The 22,805-nt window shown below is 41.7% G+C and overlaps 1 protein-coding gene across 4 annotated transcripts; it reads left to right on the forward strand.

Annotated features, from left to right (window-relative positions):
* Positions 1-31: 31 nt before the first annotated feature.
* Positions 32-22,083, forward strand: MAP3K8 (mitogen-activated protein kinase kinase kinase 8). 4 transcript variants are annotated; one of them, XM_035713361.2, is made up of 9 exons: positions 32-171; positions 2,763-2,988; positions 4,466-4,824; positions 10,242-10,409; positions 12,701-12,962; positions 14,630-14,736; positions 18,738-18,890; positions 19,532-19,778; positions 20,941-22,083. In XM_035713361.2, exons 3-9 carry the CDS (start codon positions 4,489-4,491, stop codon positions 21,069-21,071), a joined length of 1,404 nt encoding a protein of 467 aa, XP_035569254.1. In that variant the 5' UTR covers positions 32-171; positions 2,763-2,988; positions 4,466-4,488; the 3' UTR covers positions 21,072-22,083. The 4 variants fall into 4 exon arrangements, with proteins under 4 accessions (XP_035569254.1, XP_025319878.1, XP_025319879.1 ...); XM_025464093.3 differs by lacking the exon at positions 32-171 and adding an exon at positions 286-403; XM_025464092.3 differs by lacking the exon at positions 32-171 and adding an exon at positions 433-763.
* The last annotated feature ends 722 nt before the right edge of the window (positions 22,084-22,805 follow it).

Below are 22,805 nucleotides of genomic sequence, written 5' to 3' on the forward strand. Positions count from 1 at the left end.
GAGGACAAACCGGGGGGGGGGGCGGGGGGGACGGAATTTCCCAGAGCGGGGGCTCCTGCTTCCCCGCAACGCGGCAGTCTCTTTCTGTTTACGGAGTGAAAGGGGAAATGGAAAAGGCGGGGAGGCGGCGGCTGGCGTCCGCTGCGCCGCCCCTCGAGCGGCTCAGACGCCGTGAGTCAGGGGCGGACGAGGGCGGCCTGGGCGGAAGGTCCGGGCTGCAGGCCGGGTGCTCACTGGGGCGCTCGGGTCGCGACGACGCGCCACGCTCCGGGATCGGTGGCCCCGGCTGCAGCCTCTGCAGCCGCCGGACCTCGCCGTCCCCGCGCGCCAGGCTCCGGGGGGCCGGCCCCCAGCGGCGCGTCCGGCCGTCGGGGGGCCGCGGCTGCAGCGCTGCGCCCGCCAGGTAACCCTCCCTTCCCGGGCTTCGGGGCGTCTTTGTGGTCGCAGCCCTCCGGGGTGCCCGGCGGTCCCCGGCCGGGGGGCGAACCCCCAGGCCCTGGGAGGTGGGGGCGCGCCCGCCGCCCGCGCTGCTGAGCTTCGGCGCCTGGCGCGCGTCGCGGGCGCAGCCGGCACAGCTGGAAAGCACCTTGCGCAAGGGTCTCACGGGGTGCAGGCTCCGGCTCCTCCCCCTTCCTCCTCCTTCCCGGATCCCTAGCGCGCGAGCAGTGCCGGGCCGGGCAGTGCGCGGGCACCCGGAGACCCGCCGTGACCGCCACCCGCCGCGCACACCGCCCGGGCCGTGGCACTGTCTCCGCGGACGCCGGTGAGTCCCGCCGCCGCCCACCCAAATCGTGGGGGCTTTGCCGGCTCACAAGCCCTGGTCGGCGTCTTTGCTTTAAAGATTAATAGGAGGGGAGTGAGGGTGGCGGCTGGCGGAGCCGAGAACCTTTCGAAGAGATGAAACTTAATTTCGTGCTTATGTAACCCGGGCGCTATTCTGCCGCCAAGGGGTCGTTATAGCAGAACGCGAGGGCTGGGCTTTCAGCCTAGGAAAGAATGTCAGGGGGAAAAGGTTATTTCACGGATGTTTCTCGGTGGTAATACGATATCGGGACTCGGAAATTCTAGATCTGGGCGGGGGACGACGCTTAGAAAGAACGGCGTGCACAGGGATTGCCCCAAAAGTTAGCCGGGAAGGCAGGAGCTGTCTTTGAGAAATGGCTATTTCACTTGTGGAAAGACGTTTTGGCACGGAATAAAGAACTGTTCCTAATGAAAACAGGGAAAGAAACCCCACTGTAGTTGCATTAGGTATCTGTGGCCTGTGTCTCCTGTATTTGCCGAGTGGACTGTAATCTGAATCCAGCAGACGCCCCCAGCTCTCTGAGGGGTCGAGGTTTGTATGCAGGACTTCTGGCAGCTAGCTGGCCCCTGGGGACTTTTTCTTATAAGGAAAATTGGATGGTTGAGGTGTCTAGAAGTTTTGAAGCAGAGTGACTGTGTTCCTATACAGCTAGAATGTGTAATTCTGGGGCTTTTGGAGAAAAAAAATGTAATAAGAGATATGCCCCGAGCGGACAATGTACTGTTTTGGCAGAAAAATCTTTTAAGTGAGAAGCAACAGGAGGTATAATTATCCTTTGTTAGGCAGAGGTTTATATCTATAATCTTGGCCTTTTTTTTGTTCACGCTTGCTAGGAATTTCTCCACTTTTGTTTATGTAAATGGAAGTAGCCAAGAGTGTAACATTAATCCTTAGGAATAGGGTTGCCTCTTGGTCTTATTGTTGATTTCTGAAATAATTCGAAGCAAATAATTTTAACAATCTCTGCCCATTTCTAAGATGGTTGTAGTTGTCTGACTCCATTGACAGGTGGGGATTTGATGAGGATTTTCATTGTAAACTAGGAGGGAAGAGTCTGTTGGTAAAGTAGAATACCTTCACGGTCCCCAGTTTTTCTAGATGGGTACTGATCGGTATAAATCAGAAATCACTAGCATATTGTCTACTCAGTTAAGGCTGGAAGTGCTGAGGCTTTCTGCAGGGACATTTAGCAGGCTGCCTGGTCATCTGGGTTGCTGGGGTGCACTGATTTGTGTGACAGGAGCCCTGCTGTTGCTAAGGAATTATCCCTGGCATCCTGTCATATACTCCTCCACCTCCCCTGGCACCCTCCTCTCCACTCCCCTCTTTTCTCCTCCCTTTCCCTCTTTTTCCCTCCCTTTCCTTCTTTGCCCCTCCCCTCCTCCCCCCCCCCCTTCCTTCCTCTCTCCCTCAACACACAACTTAGGGGTGTATGTGTTCAGACCTCTTAGGCTTCCCATATAAATGCTCCAGACTTTCTGCAGAATTTTAAAATCAAGGCTTATCTTTCCTCTCTGGATTCAGTTGACCGACTTGTAAACTGTGTGGACTTTTTTTTCTTTCTTTCTTTCTTTCTTTCTTTCTTGAGTCATGTTACTACTGAGAACTTTATTTTCTCTCCAGTCAGCCATTAGCTAAGTCCAGGAGCCTTGGAACTTTTCAGCCAGTGGGGTCCTCCGAGGCTGGTGTTTTTTGTTTTAACTTCCCTTTCTCAGTAAATTCTATAAGCAGAAACTGCAACTGAATGGGCCAACGAAATCAGAGGTGAATGCTCCTCTGTTAACCTAAGAAATTCCTTTCCTAACTCAAGACTCCAGGAGCCTGAATTGTAGGTTCCCTCAAAGATGCAGGAGATCTCTGAGGGGAGCTTCCTGTGCTCTCTAGATGTAACTGTGATTAGCAGCTTTCAGAACATCTCAGAGATTTTGGCCTTTATTTTCTTTGTCTTTTATTCTAGATACAGCCTTTAAAGCTTTACTGTGAAGAAGCCCAGGGAACAAGTAGCCACAGCCCATTTGCAGATAAGAGAAGAGGCCTAAGCAGTATCTGCAGAGCCAGGAGTGTGACTCAGTACTGCTCTCTTTTGTGCACATACCATCAACTGCATGTGGCAGAGCCTTTTGACTATGCACCAGACACCTTACGTACCTGAAATTCTTTAAACCTCACAACCCCCCTATGCGGTAGGTGCTCTTGTACTTCCATTTCACATCTAGGGGAAGCAGAGGTGCAGAGTGGGTAAGGTGCCTACCCAGGATCATGTAGGCAGTGAAGGAGGGCCTGGGATGCAAGATAGCGTGCTTTCTGCAGATACAACTTGGACATCAGAAAATGGCCATCAAGTAAGTGAATAGTGTCACTAGATTGCCTGGGTCTTTCTCAAATGAAATTCACTCAAGGCCCAAGGTAGGGTGGTGTAGTCCTGAGTGGCAGGTGGAACATTTCCTGGAGCTTTGTTCCTGAGCTCCAGTTTGAGGGAGGCCTGTGGCTTTTAGCACTGAGCATTGAATATTGAATGTGTTAAAGGTTTGTGCTTTCAGGAATCAGAAACATCTTCCAGAGAGGCTTTTGGGAGCACAATAGTTTAAGCAGACATTCATGTCTTTGAATTTTCTTAGATGTCCCAAATCCTTTTATCTTTAATCCTCTGGAAGGAGTTGTTCTAAAGTCACAGGAAACAGCATCGTCTTTTACCCTGGGTTTACCTTCTTTTTCTCATTTACAGCTCCCAAGATGAATCACCTGATTTGCATATAAGAACTAAAGTAACAGTATTGGCTACTGTACTTAGCTCTGGCCCTACCTGTGTCTTGTAGGATATGTTCAGCTTTCCTGGCCTCCTTGTAATACCACAACTTCTAGAGGGTGATTGATCTAAATATTAGATTAGCTTTCTTGGGCCATTGAGATACATGTTTGTACCATTAAAGAATTCAGGTCTCAAGAGGAGACAGCTGATTCACAGGCTAAAAGAATCTTCCCATTTCTCATAGGTTTCCATCGGGCAGATTTGAGGCTTGTGGTCCCCAGTCTAAATGAGCTGTTTCGTTCATTTGCATCAGAATTATTCCTGAAACTTGACCTCTCTCTCTCATCATCTGTTTGCATAGATTAGAATCCATTTTACAGGCTTTAGGTTCCAGGGCCTGAATTTTCTTTGCCAAGGGATCTCCTGAATTGGATAAAATAGTTCTTTTTCTTTAAAGTCACCTAAGGCACGGAAGCCACAGAGGTCTGAGCGGGGAGGGTTGCCCCCTGGAGGGGGGGGGGAGGAAGCAGTGGGGTCAGAAGGTGTTAAGGGCCAGGAGCCTCTGCTTCTCAGGTTTCTGCGTTGCTCCTATTTGTGTTTACGTTTAGTGAAAGTTTGTTTTCAGTGGCTATAGCTGATGCCTCCAGATCAGTGAGTGAGTGAGTAAGGAGTAAGCTCTCTAGATCTCAGATTTCCCTTCTGCAAAGTATACTGCTGGGCTAAGAGGTTATCTAAGGTCCCTTTCTTCACTGTCTGTCAACTTGAATTTACATACACTGTTGACACAGAACCTTCATTTTATAAACTAAGGCATAGGGGGGCCTGTCCCCAGTCCCTTTGATATCAGTTTCTCCTTGGTCTCAAATGCAAATACAAATACAGTAACTAAGTGCTTGTCTTTTCCCTTGCAGACTCTCTAGAAAGCATCACAGTGATGGAGTACATGAGCACTGGAAGTGACAATAAGGAAGAAATTGATTTCTTAATTAAACACTTGAACGTGTCCGATGTAATAGACATTATGGAAAATCTTTACACAAGTGAAGAGCCAGCAGTTTATGAACCCAGTCTAATGACCATGTGTCAAGACAATAATCAAAATGAGGAGCATTCAGAATCTCTGCTGCTCAGTGGCCAAGAGGTGCCTTGGTTGTCATCGGTCAGATACGGAACCGTGGAGGATTTGCTTGCCTTTGCAAACCATATATCCAACACGGCAAAGCGTTTTTATGGACACCGACCACAGGAATCTGGGATTTTATTAAATATGGTATGTTTTTTTTTTTTTTCCTGAGCAGTTGAGGGCTGTGTTCAGCTTTACTCGTGCAGCTTCATTTAATGCAGAGGGGCAGTTAAACTTGGCTTAGACTGGCAGCCAGTGACTTTTAAAAATGTGATACCTGTTAGAATCACCTCTATGTTAAAGATGCCAAAAAGGTCTTCATTCAAAGTCCCACTTAAAGAATCTTTTCCTTATGTCAGTAGCAGTCATACAAATAGGTAAGAAGAATGTCTTTTAACTTAACAATTTATTAAAAATCTCACTCACCAAGTAAGCAGAAGAAAAAGAATTCTTCATCTGAGAGGGGAATAAATACTTCCTCTCTAATATTTTTGAAAGCTGGATTTTTTTTGTTGTTGTTGTTCCTCTCTTGTCATGTCTTGGAATGTCACAATATTAATACTGGCTAACTTCAGTTTTTGCAGAAATGTAGTTTGCAGGCAGTAAATAGCTATCCATGGATTCACTCTCTTTAATTGGCAGAGTATGAATGACAAATGAGATTTTTCCTTAGCCATACCAAGCATGCAAATAATCTAAAATATTGTGACAACACGTTGTCAAAATCGTTGATCAGATGATGTGTTTGGGTGTGCCTGGGGTTTCTCTCCGTGTGTCAGAGGTGAATGTAGGTGCTGGGTAAAGGTCATCTAATTCTTTAAAAAGGACAGTTTGCAAAGGAGTAGGTAGTAACTTGCAAAGTGTACATATTGAGGAAAGTGATCCCTTTTCCTTGGTGCATCTATGTGGCAAAATGGCTAATGTAGGGGGAGGGTCAGTGTTGAATGATTAGAGTCTGGACAAAGTACTTAATTTTTTTCCCTGCATACTACATTGGTTCAGTTGAAAACAACACAGTAATTTAGGTCAGCTATGTGGCGAATTGTTTTGTTAGAAGCCAGTTGTGTTCAGCTCTAGCTCAATTTGGAGCAAGACTACGTTTTGCATAGTGGTGTGAATTGCTTTGGTCTGAGTAACTGTGTTTAGTAGTTGACTAAGTACTTAACCTTGAGAATATTATTTTTTCTCATATGTGGAAGTAATATTGAACTGGGAGCACTACCTGATTTTCTAAAGTAAAATATAGCTGGAGAATTCTGGTTAAAAATGTCCTATAATGAGAAATAATTATTTATGTATTTTTCTTTCTTTTTTTGTTTCCTTTTTCATATATGTATTTTGTTAAAATGAGTATTTTAAAGGAACACATGCAGGTTAACAAAAATATTTTTGCTTGTAAATATGTAGAAACTTGCATATATTTCCCCTGACCCATCAGACTGATGAGAGATGGGCTGTAGAACTTCATAGGGAATGTACAGAAGAGAATTCAGGAAAATTATAAGAAATACAAAGAAATAACTTCCAAAAGGTTTGGAGTGGGGGGGAAAAAGCCAATTCAGAAAAGGAGAGAAACAAAGACATTACAGGGAAGTGGAAATATTATCAGTCAAGGATAGGAGTAAAATGTTGTCTGTCCCTGCCATGGAGTTTGTGCTCTGTAAGGAAACAAATGAATATTCAGGAGAAAATTTAAGAACAGGACATATCCTAAAAGCAGGGATCTTTAAAACTTTAAAAAGATTTTTCGTTTAAAAATGATCAAGAATATTAAACCAAGATTTAAAACCAGAGGGGAATAATAGGAGAACCTCAAAATCTGCAGGAGTGTAGACCATGCCTCCCTGGGCCAATCCAGCCAGGGGTCCCTGACTCTCGGGGTTGTGGTTGACTTTTCTGTCACTAAGCTTAAGAATCAGATACATCCTATGCCTGCTAGTAACCTGTGCCAGGTCCGAGCTTTATAAACAGTGGCCCAGAATCATGACTTACCATGCTTGATCTTTGGCAGTCAGAGACAAGATGATGAAGGAGGCATAGTTTGCTTTTGGCTCCCATTCATCCTCACATGGTGCTCTCCTTGGAACCATCCTGTGTTCAAGACCTTTGTCTCCCTGTGGCCCTTCCCCTAATAGCCTGTCAAAACTTTTCCATTCTGGGCTTCATTGGTTGCTATCTGTTTCTCTGCTTTAAAAAACAATTGCTAATTATCTAACAGACTGGTTCCAAGGTAAATTTGATCTATAAAGTGTATCTGCATACAGACCAGATACCTTCAGTCAAGTATTCATCCATTCATTTGCTAGACATAGGTCAGATTTGGACAGTGTGTCGGGCACTTTTCCAGGTGCTACAGATCCAGCGTGGAAGAGTCTGTGCTCCCTGTAGCTCACTGCCTGGTGAATGCTAGAGATGAGGAAACAGGCAATTATAATGTGGTATGTTTCTTCCCAGTACAACTACACCCTGATTGCTGTGGGGATGCTCAGACAGGACACCTCACATAGCCACGAGGGGAGAGAGAATGTCAGCTTCTAAAAGGATGATGCCTAAGCTGAAATATTTAGCCAATTCTGATTGTAGGAAAGACCTTCCTTGTATAGCACTAAAATCCATCTCTGATTCTCCTTAGCCTACTCTTTAGCCATAAAAAAGGTATGGATGAAAAAAAAAAAAAAAAAAGGTATGGATGTTGACTAGTGTAAGGATGCAGGCCCATGAATTAAAGTACCTGGGTGTGTATTTCAGCTCTGAGATGGATCAACTGTGTAGCTTTTGAGCTAGTCTCTCCTCCATGGCTCAGTGTACTCATTTGTAAAATGGGTCGCATCATAGCACTTAACTCTTAGTGGCTGTCGTGTGGGACAAATAATGAATGCACGTGACCTATTTACGCATAGTGAGTGTTGAAAGAATGTAAGCTGTTGTGGTAGCTGTAGTTGTAAACAATTGTTGGTGTCCTTCCTTACGACAGTCTTTCCAGTATTTTAAGACTTGCATTTTCCCCACATCACGCTTCTGTCACAAACACTTCTTCTTGTGTCTGCTACTTGTCACTTACTGGACTGTTAACTTTCATCCTCACCTGGGCTGCACTCTCTGAACACAAGCCTGGGTCAGCGCCTGCCTTATAGCCCCAAACTTGAGCGTGGCAGTTCATTTGTTGTGTGACCAGACCAGCATCTGGATAAGGAAATTAAAAGCATGCTGATAAGGTCTACACTTGATGGTGGCTTTGGTAAGCTGAAGAATTGGGAGACAAGAGCAACATAGAGTTCCATCAAATTATTTGAAGGAGCCCCTAAAAGAAGAAGAAGAAGAAGAAGAAGAAGAAGAGGAAAGCAAAAAACATCACAGACCCAAAGAGGAAAGGTCTGGGCCAGAGGAAGAACTGGGGACTTTGCAGAACTGCTGACTGGTGTGTGCTTGCATATCACACATTTCAGGGCCTATCATCAAAGGAGAACTTGCCCTCAGAGGAGGGTCCCCAGAACATGGGAGGTTGTAGAACAGAGATGAAGGAACTCGCTGCATTCCATCTAAAGAGGCGAAGGCTGAGGTGCTCAGTGACTTGTAAATGTAGGCTTTTAGTAACAGGCTTTTGATCATGGCTTGATCATGACAGTCTTCTGGAAGAGAGAAGGCACACAGGAGCTATAGCTTTGGGGTCAGACAGATCTGAGTTCAAATCCTGACTCTGTCATGGCCTAGTGAGTTACTTGACCTCTGGAAACCAGCTTCCTCACCTGCAAAGTGGAGATAAAAATAGTACTTATACCTCCCAGAATTGCCGGGAGATCTTGATGAGAGCTAGCATAGTGCCTGCCTTATCATTAGCACTCAAAATAGGGCTGCCATTACTAGTTGTGATCTGTTGGGTCACATTGGGTTATCACAAATTGAGTTGGACAAAAGTAAAACTTATACAAAGGCAAATGAAACACTGAAGTGGATAACTGGAGCCTAAGTGACATGGGATACGTAAATATTTAAATATTTAATAACAAGAAAGAGACAGTAAGCAAGTGAGTGCCGTGGTAGGGTTCTGTTTAAATGTGGCAAGGGACTAAATTTATCACGTTCTTAGCATACTGTTAAATGAGGCCTCCAGTAACTTGAGGTGACACACTTCTTGAAAGAAGGTCATATTTCAAACAAGGCAAGACCATGGACTGTAGTGAGTGCTTATTCATTTTCCTGCTAGGGCTCTACACAGGAGCTGGCTCAGGGGAGTGCTCAGTAAATGCTTCATTTTAAATTTAGTGACTTCACATCTCTAAGTATTGGAGTCGTCCTCCACTTCGTTCCCTGACTAATAGTGCATGCATCTGTTTGTGGGGTACAGCTAAGATTAGCAGTAATGAAGCCTGAATGAATAACCCTGGGACTATTAGAACTATTCCCAGGCAGTGGCCTTATGAGGGGCCCATGCATCTGTAGATGAATCAGGTGTTCATTCTTTTCCCATGTGGTCCACATTCCCCTTTTTAGCCTCTGCGCTTCAAATAACTTAATGCCACTTTGACAGTTTCACAATTCCTGAATCCATAATCTGAAGTCAGGATATTGCTAATGACATTGAAGAAAAACTCCTTTTTTTGAGATCCTTAACTCTTAGAGAGAACAATTTTCAACATATTTTAGTCATGTGCTCCAGGTCATAACTCTGGTGGACTGTCTTATTAATTGGTTTTCATATTTATAATTATAATTATTCATCCTTTTAATTTTTTTACTCTTTTGAAATTAAGATCTGCTTTATATGCAGTAAAATACACAGACCTTAAATGCCCAGTCTGTTGAGTTTTGACAAAAGCACATGCCCTTGTAACCCACCCTGCTATCAGGATACATCTTTGTTCATTTTTGAGTTGACTGGTTTTGAAATCTCTTGTTCTGATGTTGACCTGTTCAGGAGCTCTCAGAGGTTAAGGGTCATCTCTCACTTGTTCATAGTTGCCCTCCTTGGCACTGAACACAATGCCTGGTGCTTTTTATGCACCCAGTAAATATTAACTGTTGCAAGTAGATGAGAAATAATTCTGCCTTTACTTTATTTATGCAGCGCTGTCAACCCATAGCTTTGGCATAACACATTATTTTCCAGAATCCTCTACGATCATCAGTGTATTTCCACGCTCTCTCTGTATGCGTCATGTGTGAGTAATAGCTATGTGGACTAACAGGTTAGCACATTTTAATTGGAAACAAGTCAACTTGCAGGCATAGTTTATGCAATCCTTATTTTCAGCCTTTTGGTCACAGTAGTCATGCTCCCTTAGATAAATAATTTTTAAATTTTTGTTTGACAATTAATTACTCACCGGTAGGTAGGTAGAAATTCGATCAGGTCTGACCAGGGACGTGTTTCTGTTACATGCTTTCTCTAGCTTGCTGAAGCTCTAAATATAGTCTCCCTACACTGTTAAGATTACACAACAGTGACATTAATTTCAAACACTGCGTGGAGGAATTCGATCTAAAGTAACCAGTTTCTAAAGGGTGTGTCTTAGAAAAGGAGTTTGCTGCAATTCTCACCTCCTGTCTTTTTGTTTTTGTTGTAGGTAATCACTCCCCAGAATGGACGCTATCAGATAGACTCTGATGTTCTTCTCATCCCTTGGAAGCTGACTTACAGGAATATTGGCTCTGATTTCATACCTCGGGGGGCCTTTGGAAAAGTGTACTTAGCACAAGATATAAAGACTAAGAAAAGAATGGCATGTAAATTGGTATGTACTTTATAACCAGACATCCTGCATCCTATGTTTGGCCTTATGGCTCTTGTTTGTTTGCATTACCCAAAGGTTGTTACCATTTGACTGAATCTTATGCAAGGTGCCCTGTCCAAATGCATCCTTCTTTTTTTGCGGGGGGGGGGGGGGGGGTGGGATTTACTTGCTACCAGGGGCTCTATGGCCCCTAAGTCTGTCTAATGCATAGTTGGTTCTAATCTGTTTTGCCTTGATAAAAAAGAAAACACTGCTAGTATACTTAGCACCAGCTTGGATAACACTGTCTCTCTTGTACACTTGTATAAGAGATAGGGTGTAATAGGGTGGAATAGAGGGGAGCTATCCTACAGGAGCAAATCTTGTGATAGGGTGGAGTAGAGGGGAGCTATTCTCCAGGAGCAAATCTTCATGCTGCTCCTTTAATCCCACTGACTGGGGAGGGAGCCAGGCAGGGAAGCAGAAGCTGGGAAAGCTCCAAGGCTTCTCAAGCCTGCAGATTAAAGGACTGAATGTAAATAGACCAATTATCGAAAAGGCCTCATCTCTTTTTATGAAGTAGCTATTGCTAAGGCACCCCTGCTAGGGAAGACTGTCTGGCAGTGTCTGCCTAAGCTGGACGTGTACACACCCTGTGGCCCAGCAGTTCCACTCTGATAGGCACACACCCAGTAGGTGTGTACACATGGTCACCACAAGCTATGTACTAGAATGTTCATCATAGCACTGTTTGCAATAGTCCCAAACTGGAAATTTTCCAGATGTTGCAATGTGGTATATTTATACAATGGGATACTATACAGTGAGGAGAACAGATGATTTATAACTGCAATAATGTAGATGAATCTTATAGCCTTATGGTAAGCCAAAACAGCCACATACTAAGTAAGATTTACTCTGTGAGATTCCACTTATGGACTGGCCCCAAATAGGCCAAACACATCCGTGCCATTGGAAGTCAGGATAGTGGTGGGTGCCCTTGAGGGGCAGTGACTGGCAGAGGTCAGGAAGGGGTTTCTGGGGGTATCGGTAGCGGTCTGCTTCTTGATCTAAATGGTGGTGACATGGGTGTGTTCGGTTGAAAATTCAGGGAATTTGATACTTAACCAGTTTTATACCTTTTAATGTATCTGTTTCACTTGGAAAGTTTTTAAAAAGTATAATAAAATAAACTCACTTTTGATTTGCTAAATATGGGCCTTACTCTATCTTATTGTAATTAAAAGATCAACCATACATTGGCCTCATTTATTCCTCCATAAGGATTTGCTAGAGTATCTGTTAACAAAAGAAAAGAAGGAGATATCATAATGGGCCATTTGAAAAAGCTTGCATTTCGAAGGGACATGTTCCGGTTCTCTTAAAAGAAGCTAGTGACAGTTTAGAAAGATCTTAGAACCAAAATTTCCTATTTTTATAGTTTTACCACAAAAGGCATGAAAAAATAGCTTTGTGGGTTTGTTTTCCTAAGAGTACTTATATTTAATTTTTAAGCTGTATTTTCTTTCTTAAGGAGAAAAACATGTAAGATGATTAACAACCCCTAGCAGATTCAAAAGAATGTAGGTTGAAGAATGAGATCCCTTTCTGTGAGGCAACTACTGTTAATGAATTCTTATACATCTTTCTGGAAAATTTCTATGGACATGTGTATGTGTAGCTTAAGTGATTTTTACAAATGGGAGTGTAGTATATATATATATATATATATATATATATATATATATATATATTTACACACTTCTGCATCTTGCTTTCATCATATAACACTGTATTTTGGAGACATTCCATATCTATCTACACTGAAAAATCTACTTCTTTCTTTATTAATGACTTTTGAGTTTCCCCAGAAAAGATAGCCAGTGTTTATTTTAAACGTATTGCTAGAGCATGAGCTGTGGGTCCAAAGACATTCTATTATTTCATGACAAGTGGAAATATTGAAAATACAACCTAAAATCTAGGTGCCATAGAAAGGTCATGTAAAATAGATGGGAAATTATCTCTCTTTTTGATTCAGTCATAAATAATTCTTTGGTTGGATTGCTATATTCTAAATGAAAATATTTTATATTGTGTTCTTATTTTTTTATTTTGAATTGTTTACCTAAAGCTCACATGATGTAAAAGCTGATTTGAATATTATCTTAATATGGCAGCCTAATTTTACGCAGATCACAATATCCTTGAGGGCATTTATTTGCTCTCTGGTTTGTGAGTTGACCTATATCAAATATATTTTTCATTCCCCCAGAGTTGTTTAGAATCCTATTTGTATTTTTGTTTTCTAGATCCCAGTAGATCAATTTAAGCCATCCGACGTGGAAATCCAGGCTTGCTTCCGGCATGAGAACATCGCTGAGTTATATGGCGCAGTGCTATGGGGTGAAACTGTGCATCTCTTTATGGAAGCAGGAGAGGGAGGGTCTGTTCTAGAGAAACTGGAGAGCTGTGGACCAATGAGAGAATTTGAAATTATTTGGGTGACAAAGCATGTTCTCAAGGGACTTGATTTTCTACACTCAAAGAAAGTGATTCATCATGATATTAAACGTGAGTTACCATTGGACATGTAACTTTTTTGGCTTAGAGATGAGTTAGACAGAGGAGGTGAATGGGTTTACCTCTTCATTGTAAAGTTCCTTGGTGGCAGGGAAGACAACTCTCCTGGATAACTTTTCATCTTCCTCCCCTGTGCTCCTGAAACATGTTTTAGCACCAAATGGGAGTGCTAAATCTTTCAAAGTCATCAGGAATTATGATTATCCAATTGTGGAGGATTAGGGCCACACATCTATTAAGTACTGGCCATGTCCTTGTTCATAAGGCTTTAAAAAATCCTAATTTACTTTATTTTTTTCTTTTTTTTTTCTAATTTACTTTAAAACATGCACAGAGTCACATAGTTTTTGAGAAACAAATAGCTTTTTAATTTCAGAATTAAACACCATTTCAGTAAATAATTCAATAAACAAACCTTCACTGATGGCTTTTTAGGAGGAAGAGATGCTGGGAAATGCACAACAAAGACCTACTATCAATCCTTAATATTTAATACTAAATTGAACGAACAACATTTTTACTTCTAAAAACATGGGTATTTTACTTTTTAATTTTAGGAAAGTGATATGATAATATGCATATATCTTAGAATTTGAAAGTCAAGCTCATGAGCATTATCATATTTTTCCAGCTTTATTGAGATATAACTGACATAACATTGTATAAGTCTAAGGTATATAATATGATTTGCTGTATGTGTATATTGCAAAAAGATTACTCCGATAAGATTAGTTAACATATCCATCACCTCACATAGTTAGAATTGTGTGTGCTTTTAAAATCTCCTCTTTCAGCAGCTTTTGAATATCTAACACAGCATTATTAACTATAGTCACTCTGCTATAGTACATCCCCAAAACTTGTTCATCTTACCACTGGCATTTTGTACGGCTTGACCACCTTCACCCATTTCCCCCCATCCCACAGCCCCTGGCAGCCACAGTCTATTCTCTATTTCTATGAATTTAGTTGTTTTAGATTGCACATACTAGTGAGATTCATACAGTATGCATCTTTCTCTGTCCGACTTACCTCAGTTATCTCACTTAGATCTTCAAGGTTTCATTCATTTTGCAAAAGGCAGAATTTCATCCTTTTTTGTGGCTGAATAATATTCTGTTTCAAAAGTATTTCTTTTTAATTTTTATTTATTTATGATAGTCACACAGAGAGAGAGAGAGAGAGGCAGAGACACAGGCAGAGGGAGAAGCAGGCTCCATGCACCGGGAGCCTGACGTGGGATTCGATCCCGGGTCTCCAGGATCAGTGCCCTGGGCCAAAGGCAGGCGCTAAACCGCTGCGCCACCCAGGGATCCCTATTCTGTTTCATATGCATATACACATCATATTTTCTTTATCCACTCATCCATCATGGACCTGTAGGTTGTTTCCATGATGTAGCCATTGTATCTTGAGTATTATTAGTACGTGCAACCATTTACACTGACATTGGCTGTGTTCTTGGCATATCTGAAGTGATTTTCACTTCAATTCTCACCCAGATTGATCCTCCTCTTTTAAATATAATACAGTCATCTCGGTAGGGAGCACATTTCAATCTATTCTGATTCGGGATTCATTGTTTTAGATGCTGTTTTTATTTTATTTATGGGTACACAGACAATTTTATACTTAAAAAAAATGTCCTCTTTTTATAGCTAGCAACATTGTCTTCATGTCTACAAAAGCTGTTTTGGTGGATTTTGGCCTAAGTGTTCAAATGACTGAGGATATCTATTTTCCTAAGGACCTCCGTGGAACAGAGGTAATTCTATTCTCACAGGAAAGGTCAATATCTTTTTATTTTTTTATTTTATTTTTTTTAAATTTATTTTTTATTGGTGTTCAATTTACTAACATACAGAATAACCCCCAGTGCCCGTCACCCATTCACTCGGTCAATATCTTTTTAAAAGTAAAAATTAAAAATATTCTGGTGTTATTGCAGAAAGGACAAAGGAGAGGAAAAGCATTGCATCAAATGTTATTATCATTGAAACATATTTAGTGAGCACTTGCTCTGTGCCAAGTAGTAATTTTAGCATTTTAAATGAATTATTTAATCCATATAACAACCCTATTATTGGTAGATACTGTTTTGTAGACAAATACTATTACTTATAATAAGGAAATAAACTTGAAGAAGTTAAAGTGCCCAGAGTTACTCAGCTAGTGACATATCTGACACTTAAACCAAATTTTTTTCAGAATCTAAATTCTGTCAACTACTATTTGACTTTTTAATATAACTAATGTATGTATTCTTAGTATAACATATATATATTCTTAATGTATATATATATTTTTAGTGTATATATATATTCTTAGTATCACTAAGCAGTACTGTTTTGGTTCAATTATAGTCAGAATTGTCATGGTCGTTAATATATATTGAGGACCAACCTTATTCTAGGTAGCCTATAATAAACCTCAAATTTGTTATAGCACAAATAGATTGTATTTGAAGATACAAACTAGCTATAATATTTAATTCATTTGAGAAGCAGAAACCAAACCAAACCAAAAACTTTTCTGAATGCAAATGAGATTCAGAGGAATGTGTTCATGGGCTTCCAAATAGTATATTTAATTTAACATGCACAAGATTAGGCTGAATAGTGTGGATTCTGGAGCAAGCACCTGTTGAGCGCCGCTCTGAGTCGGGCTCCTGTGGGCATCAGGGATAGAGCCCTGGCTGCATCCAACAAGGACGGTGCCCTTGGCAGTACTCTGGCAGCCCCCACTCTTGGTGAAAGGACCTATTTTAAATTTACCTGTATTATTAAACGAAGCAAGAGTTTAGTTCATAGTAGATTATCATGGGCATGTGGTTGGATGCAACGGGGACGGTAAATGGGTATGAGAGCTACCTCCCTGGCCCATGCTTAACTATCAGAGCCCCCCAACCCCATGCCTTCTCTCTGCTTTAAGTGCCCCCAGCCAATGGAGAGAGGGCACTTGGCTGTGCCTTTGCCATAAGATTATCAGTCAGGGGGCACCTGGGTGGCTCGGTTGGTTAAGCTCTACAATCGGTTCAGGTCATGATCTTAAGGTTCTGGGATCCAGCCCTGTGTCCGGCTCCCTGCTCAGCTAGGAGTCAGCTTCTCCTTCTGCCCCTCCACCTGTTTGTGCGTGCTCTCTCTCTCTCACACTGTCTCCCTCCCTCTCTCAGATAAATCAATAAAATCTTTAAAAAAAAAATTACCAAGTCAGTCTTAGTGTTCAGCCAAATGACAACCCTTAGTCTAGCTGGTAGATATATTGCACCGAACCCAAAGGCAGTGCAAAAGCAAACAAACAATCTTCCACTTAAAAACCAAGATTGTGTTAGCTTTTTCTTAAGTCTCTCAAGGAAGAAAGTCTCCTGGGAAGCAGAAGAAATTGCTGGTCTTGCTGCATTATTCTGAAAAAGACTTGAGGAAGGGTCCTTGATAGTTGCCTCTGAGTAGCATAATATTTAGAAGAAAAAACCGTAGACTTCTTAAAAAGAATGTTTTAGTGGTCAGATCTTAAGACTACTTCAGCGAAGCACAAAATCTAATAAGACTTAATGCTTATGACATGTTTTTTTTGGAAAATGTCTCAGCATATTTTGGCATTAGTCAGAAGTTCAGATATGTGACATTCTATTCTTTTTCCTGGAGCCAGTTTGAGAAACAAACTATTTATGGTATTAAAGATAGAAAATACCTTCTCTTCCCGGCAGTATGATCAAATTGAACATTTTGCAATGGCTGGAGAAGGAAACTTCTTCCCTGGGATTCTCTAACAGAAAGAGAGTCTGTGCTTGAGTATGAGATAATAACATAGTGTTTTCTCCTAAATAGTATTTGGATTATTTTCAGCAAGTGTAAATTGCTTTTTATAAAGTGCTAAACCGATATTGAGAGTTACAAACGTTCTTCAAATCAGCCTGCATTTATTATCTGTACAGTACTCACAAGTCAATGTTTGATAATGAGCAAGGTTGTGAAATCACCATGGAAAGCTTTTAGCAGGTTGTTTTTAGTCTTCCGATTTAAAGAGCCAATAAGATGTCATTAGTTAATGTCAGCCATGTCGATTTACTTTCCATTAGATCTTGATCACTTGGCTACTGAATCTCTGTAGATGATTTCTGATCCCTGCAATGTAGGGATCAAACTCCCCTGTTTGATCTCTCTCCCAGCATTCATATTCAGAACGTTACATTGTAACCATGAAATAGAAGCACAGGATTGATCTGGCATATATTAATCTATTGGTTTTCAATTATATGATACAGAGAAAGAATAATGAATGTAGATAGCCAATTAGAATTATTTTTGCTTTTTTTAGAGAGAGAGAGTGAGCTTAGTAGGGGATGAAGGGGCAGAGGGAGAAGGAGAGAGAGAATCTTAAGCAGATTCCATGCCCAGTGTGGAGCCTAACATGGGGCTTGATCCCAGGACCCCAAGATCATGACCTGAGCTGAAATCAAGAGTCAGACGCTTAACTGTCTGAGCCACCCAGGCACCCAGACAGAATGAGCAAGGGAACAAAAAGCAAGCCAGCCAGGAAGTGTGTTGTAGAATGGTGTTGAGTATGGTTAGGATGGGGAAATTGGGAAATTTTCCCAGTTTTTGTAAGCCAGTTTTTTTTTGTTTTTTTTACTTATTGACTCTGAAATATATTCCAGGAATATTTACCCTTTTTTCATATTCAAAGGATGGACAGCATAAAAATGTCTTAATGTTAAATATTGATAATTAAGATATTAACTCCTGTATGTCTGTACCAGCCATCAATATGGATCATTGGTCACTGGCCTTTGCTTACTTTTCTTTCTTTTTTAAGTTTACAAGCAAAGACTAAGAGAAACTATTTCTGATACTAGCCCTGCTTTTCCAGCATGAAACCAAATAGAACTTATTTTTTTTAATTTATTTTATTTTATTTATTTATGATAGGCACACAGTGAGAGAGAGAGAGAGGCAGAGACATAGGCAGAGGGAGAAGCAGGCTCCATGCACCGGGAGCCCAACATGGGATTCGATCCCGGGTCTCTAGGATCGCGCCCTGGGCCAAAGGCAGGCGCTAAACCCCTGCACCACCCAGGGATCCCTCAAATAGAACTTATGCAATGTTAAAATGGCATGCGTTTAAATATTTAGTCCCTGGGCTACATGGTAGGTATAAAGAAGAAGTAGTTTGTATAAAATGACCGATGAGGACCACTTTACATTACAGCATTACACTGTAAGTGCTTTTCTCACATGTGATTAGTGTTAATACCCAAAGGATCTCTGCCACCTTTAATCACTATAGATAATTAGAGGTTTGGCAGTTTAATGACAAACATGAAGTGAGGAAGCTTATTTGTAGTGTCCATTTAAATATAAAAGGAATCGGTGTTTTAATAGAAAAATTAAGCCTCAGTTGATATCTTCCAGAACCTGGATAAGTGGATGTGCCAGGTGGGTTCTCGGCTGTAGGCCCTGCAGCTACCAGGTGTGTTTAGTATGTAGAAAAACGGTGTTCTTCCTTAGGCTGCAGGGATGCCTTAGGCCAAAGCTGTCTGCCTGACCGCCCCCCCCCCCCCCCCCCCGCCACCCCGCCCCTCCCCCGCCAAGGGTGTCTGTGTCTCTCTAGCTTCAGGGAACACAGCATTCACATGCTCTCCTAAAGGGCAGGAGTGTACAATAAATGTGGTAGAGGCGATGAGCCAGCTTCCAGAACTGGCTAAGGGAAATGGACACCCAGACAAATGGGGAGAGTCAGACTGATTTTTTTCTGCTTCTTTTTTAGATTTATATGAGCCCAGAGGTGATCCTGTGCAGAGGCCATTCAACCAAAGCAGACATCTACAGCCTGGGGGCCACGCTCATCCATATGCAGACGGGCACCCCGCCTTGGGTGAAGCGCTACCCTCGTTCAGCCTATCCCTCCTACCTGTACATAGTAAGTGGAGGTCGGCCAGGGCTGAGGGTGCAGGGGGGGTTCCACTTGCTCAGGAGAGCTGCTGTCCCTCTTGTAACACACCCAAGTGGGATGATGTGAACTAGTGACTCATGAAGCTGAAAGTTCTTCCCACATGGAGGAAAGTCCCATTCCTGCAAAGAAGGCATTGCTCTTGTAGTGGGAATTTACTAAATGTGTGCTGGGCACAAATTATATGCTCTTCTGTTATTCGTGACTCATAAAATGCCACTTAGTGAAATCAGGGGAGCATAAGTCTCTGAGCCAAAGAAGCTGTACATATTCTTTGAATACTTTCGAAAAAGAAATAGTAGATTACAGATCCCCAAGCCAGTCTGGCATTCAATGAAACATGCAAATTCCATTTTACCATTGAGAGATCAGAGAGCATATGCTTCTCCATTATAGCACAGTGACCCTTGAACATCATTAACCCAAAGGATAGGTTTAACTCAGGGTACCTAAGAAATGAAAGGGAAATCTGCTTACGGGTATGACTGTATTTGCTGCAGGGCATGCAGTGGGAAACAAATGACTTTCCAGGTCTTGTTCACCAGAACACTTTTAACTATGGAGGGTGTACTTTTATACCATTGGTGCTAAGACTGCTGATCTGTTGCTAGATCCACAAGCAAGCGCCTCCGTTAGAAGATATTGCAGATGATTGCAGTCCTGGCATGAGATTGCTGATAGAAGCCGCCTTGGAGAGGAACCCCAATCACCGCCCAAGGGCAGCGGACCTACTCAAACATGATGCCCTAAATCCCCCCAGGGAGGATCAGCCACGCTGTCAGAGTCTGGACTCTGCCCTCTTTGAGCGGAAGAGGCTGCTGAGTAGGAAGGAGCTGGAACTTCCTGAGAACATTGCGGGTATGGACACCTGCTGGGTGCAATGCCCCTTGTTTCCCTTCTTTTCCTGTCTACCTCGAACTTCTGACGTCATTCATGAAAGCACTTGAAAGAAAATGCAGTGACTTCTTGAGTGCCATAAGTTGTCTGAGAAATTTCAGCAAGAATTAGCAAAAGCTAATTTATTTTTTTAATAAAAAAATGTGGCTAATTGACCATGAAATCATAACGTGTTTCAGAGCAAATGTAGGTAACAACGGTCCTTAAAAATTGCCTCTGGCTTGCTTTTTTTTTGCAACAGGGAGTATCATTTGCCTTTAAAAACAAAACAAAACAAAACAAAAAAATCAAACCTGGCAGTTTTGCTTGTTGGTTCTGAACAGGGTTCTGTTTCATTCAGTTACAGTAAACCACACCAGTCCTGAGTTGGAGACATCAGGGCACTGCTCTGTACTGATAAAACACTGAGTTTGAAGTCAGCTTGCATTTTTGTCTTCCTCTGCTTAAAACCTCTTTGCCAGCTATGAATTTTTCCCACTTAGAAAAGTCAGTACACATTCCAGGAACATTGAATATGCAAGGAGAGGGTTTCTATTTTTATGATTAAAATCTGTAGCATTCCTAATCCATTTGGGTCCAAACCCAGATGTCAAGCCTGGAATGTTTATTTGCATTTCCTCCTCTTCTTGTCTGACTTTTCTATATTTAAAGAGAACCATCTGGGGTGTTGGAAAATATGCCACACTTTCTAGCTAATTTCTTGTCATCATTGACTCTTTCTTGAACCCTTTTTTGTAGGCCATATGACGTAAACTAGCCCATCATCTACAGCTGTAAGTCTGTAGGTCTTTTTTTTTTTTAAAGATTTTATTTATTTATTCATGAGAGACACACAGAGAGAGAGGCAGAGACACAGGCAGAGGGAGAAGCAGGCTCCATGCAGGGAGCCCGACGCGGGTCTTGATCCCAGGTCTCCAGGATCAGGCCCTGGGCTGAAGGCGGCGCTAAACTGCTGAGTCACCCGGGCTGCCCAAGTATGTAGGTTTTTAATAAAACCATAGCTTGAATGCTGTTTGACTAGAGTCAAGGTTGGTTGTTTTTTTCGCCCCAGAAGAAATATTTATTATTGAGCATGTCACCTGGTCATGTGTTTAATTTTCTTTTTCAATGTTTCCCTTTCCAGATTCATCATGCACAGGAAGTACTGAGGAATCTGAGATGCTGAAGAGACAGCGTTCCCTCTACATAGACCTTGGGGCCCTGGCTGGCTATTTCAACCTTGTACGAGGTCCACCAACCCTAGAATATGGCTGATTGATGGCATCATATGTTTTAGATGATTAAGACTTGGTGTTGGGCTCCTGGAAGCTGGTTCTGCTGACTCTATCCTGGGGCTGTGGCTAGTGAAATGTGCCATCCATTAGCTGGGGATATGGGCTCCCGTGACTCAGGAATGTGACTCCATGTGGCTCCCCTAGGTTTGATGCATGAAGCTGCCCTGGGAGCTGCCAGGTCTAAAAGTTCTCATTTCTCAGGTGGTGTGACTCCAAGGAAGCTGAGAGTTCGTAGAAGGATCATTTCTGGTGACTGACTCCATTCACTGTGCACTTTGCTCAAAATTTTTAAAAATACCGATCACGAGGATAATGTATTAGCCTGAACTTAGCATTCTTGGTTCTGATTTAAGTATGGGGACTTCATTTAACTCAGTATAGTTGTTTTGTACATATTGGTGTATATAATATGATATAACTTCTTGAGCCTCTGTAGGTAGATTGTAGTATAAATTAACGTCATTATATTTCGGGTAAATAGAACAACTTGAATATTACAGCAATAAGCTGAACTAGTGTCTTAAAAATGGCTGATTATTTAGGAGCCATCTGACAGCAGGCCACTAGTGACAGGTTCTGTTATGTTCCTATGGAAACATTTTGTACTGTATATGCTATGCCTAAAACATTTAAAACATGATGTTTTGAATGTGGATAAAACTGTGTAAACCACATAATTTCTGTACATCCCAAAGGATGAGAATGTGACCTTTAAGAAAAATGGAAATGTTTCTAAATTCTTAATGATACTACTTTTGTAACTCTTCTGACTCTACTTTCTCCTATGCATTTGTATATTAAAGTAGCATACCATGTATGTTTTATATCAAATGCCTCCAGGAATCTTTCTTGTATAGACATATATTTTTAACTTTGTGATTATGTGAGTATTTCTCCTTAAGGTATGTTTTTTACATCATGCAAATGAAACAAACACTTTTATCCAGAATAATTGGCCAAATCAACTGAATAAACTCAGTATTTTGCCTCAATTCTTTTAAAGAGTATAATTCTCAATGGGGACTGGGGAGTGAGTTATGGGGTTTGAGATATAGGTCAGAGGAGAATGTGTATTATGAGGAAGGAAAAAAACCCAAGAGCTTTGCAAATTGTTTATATGCTCCTCTTCTATTACTGCAGTGTTAAGCCATTGTCATCTGGATTGTGCCTCTTCGGCACATCGGGGCAGAGAAAGAATTGTCAGCCATTGGTTCAGGCGAAATGTGATTCTATTTTGCCTCTTGTTTTTATGCATTCATACTACCTTTGAATATATTCTTGCCTGCTCTGTGTCTGTTGTTTGTCAAATTAATACCTAACTTGCCTTGGGAGGCGCCTGGGTGGCTCAGTCGGTTGTCTGGACAATCGATTTCACTGATTTTGACTCAGGTCATGATCTCATAGGATGAGAGATCAAGTACTTCATCAGACGACACTCAGCATGGAGCCAGATTAAGATCCTCTCTCTCCCTCTCCCTCTGGCCCCCACCCCATCTTGTGCACTCTCTCTCTCAAATAATAAAAGAAAAATTAAAAGAAACCTAACTTGCCTTGTATAAGGTAAATTTCAGTCATGTACACAAATTCTAATGGAAACTGTTGGATGGGAGTCGGAATCACCATTCACTGAGCAAACAGTATGACACATTTTTAAGCGTATTATGTAAAACCTAAAGCCATCCCTATAATCCTCATAGCACGCACATGAAAGATG

Source organism: Canis lupus, chromosome 2 (genome assembly GCF_003254725.2).
Source record: "Canis lupus dingo isolate Sandy chromosome 2, ASM325472v2, whole genome shotgun sequence".
Lineage (NCBI taxonomy): Eukaryota > Metazoa > Chordata > Mammalia > Carnivora > Canidae > Canis > Canis lupus.

What these genes read in the sequence shown, in the direction of transcription:
- MAP3K8 (XM_035713361.2), top strand. Translation starts at nt 4,489, where the DNA reads ATGGAGTACATGAGCACTGGAAGTGACAATAAGGAAGAAATTGATTTC. An exon ending in AGGACCTCCGTGGAACAGAG is followed by an intron (nt 14,737 to 18,737) that starts GTAATTCTATTC and finishes CTTCTTTTTTAG; the next exon opens with ATTTATATGAGCCCAGAGGT. An exon ending in ATCCCTCCTACCTGTACATA is followed by an intron (nt 18,891 to 19,531) that starts GTAAGTGGAGGT and finishes ATCTGTTGCTAG; the next exon opens with ATCCACAAGCAAGCGCCTCC.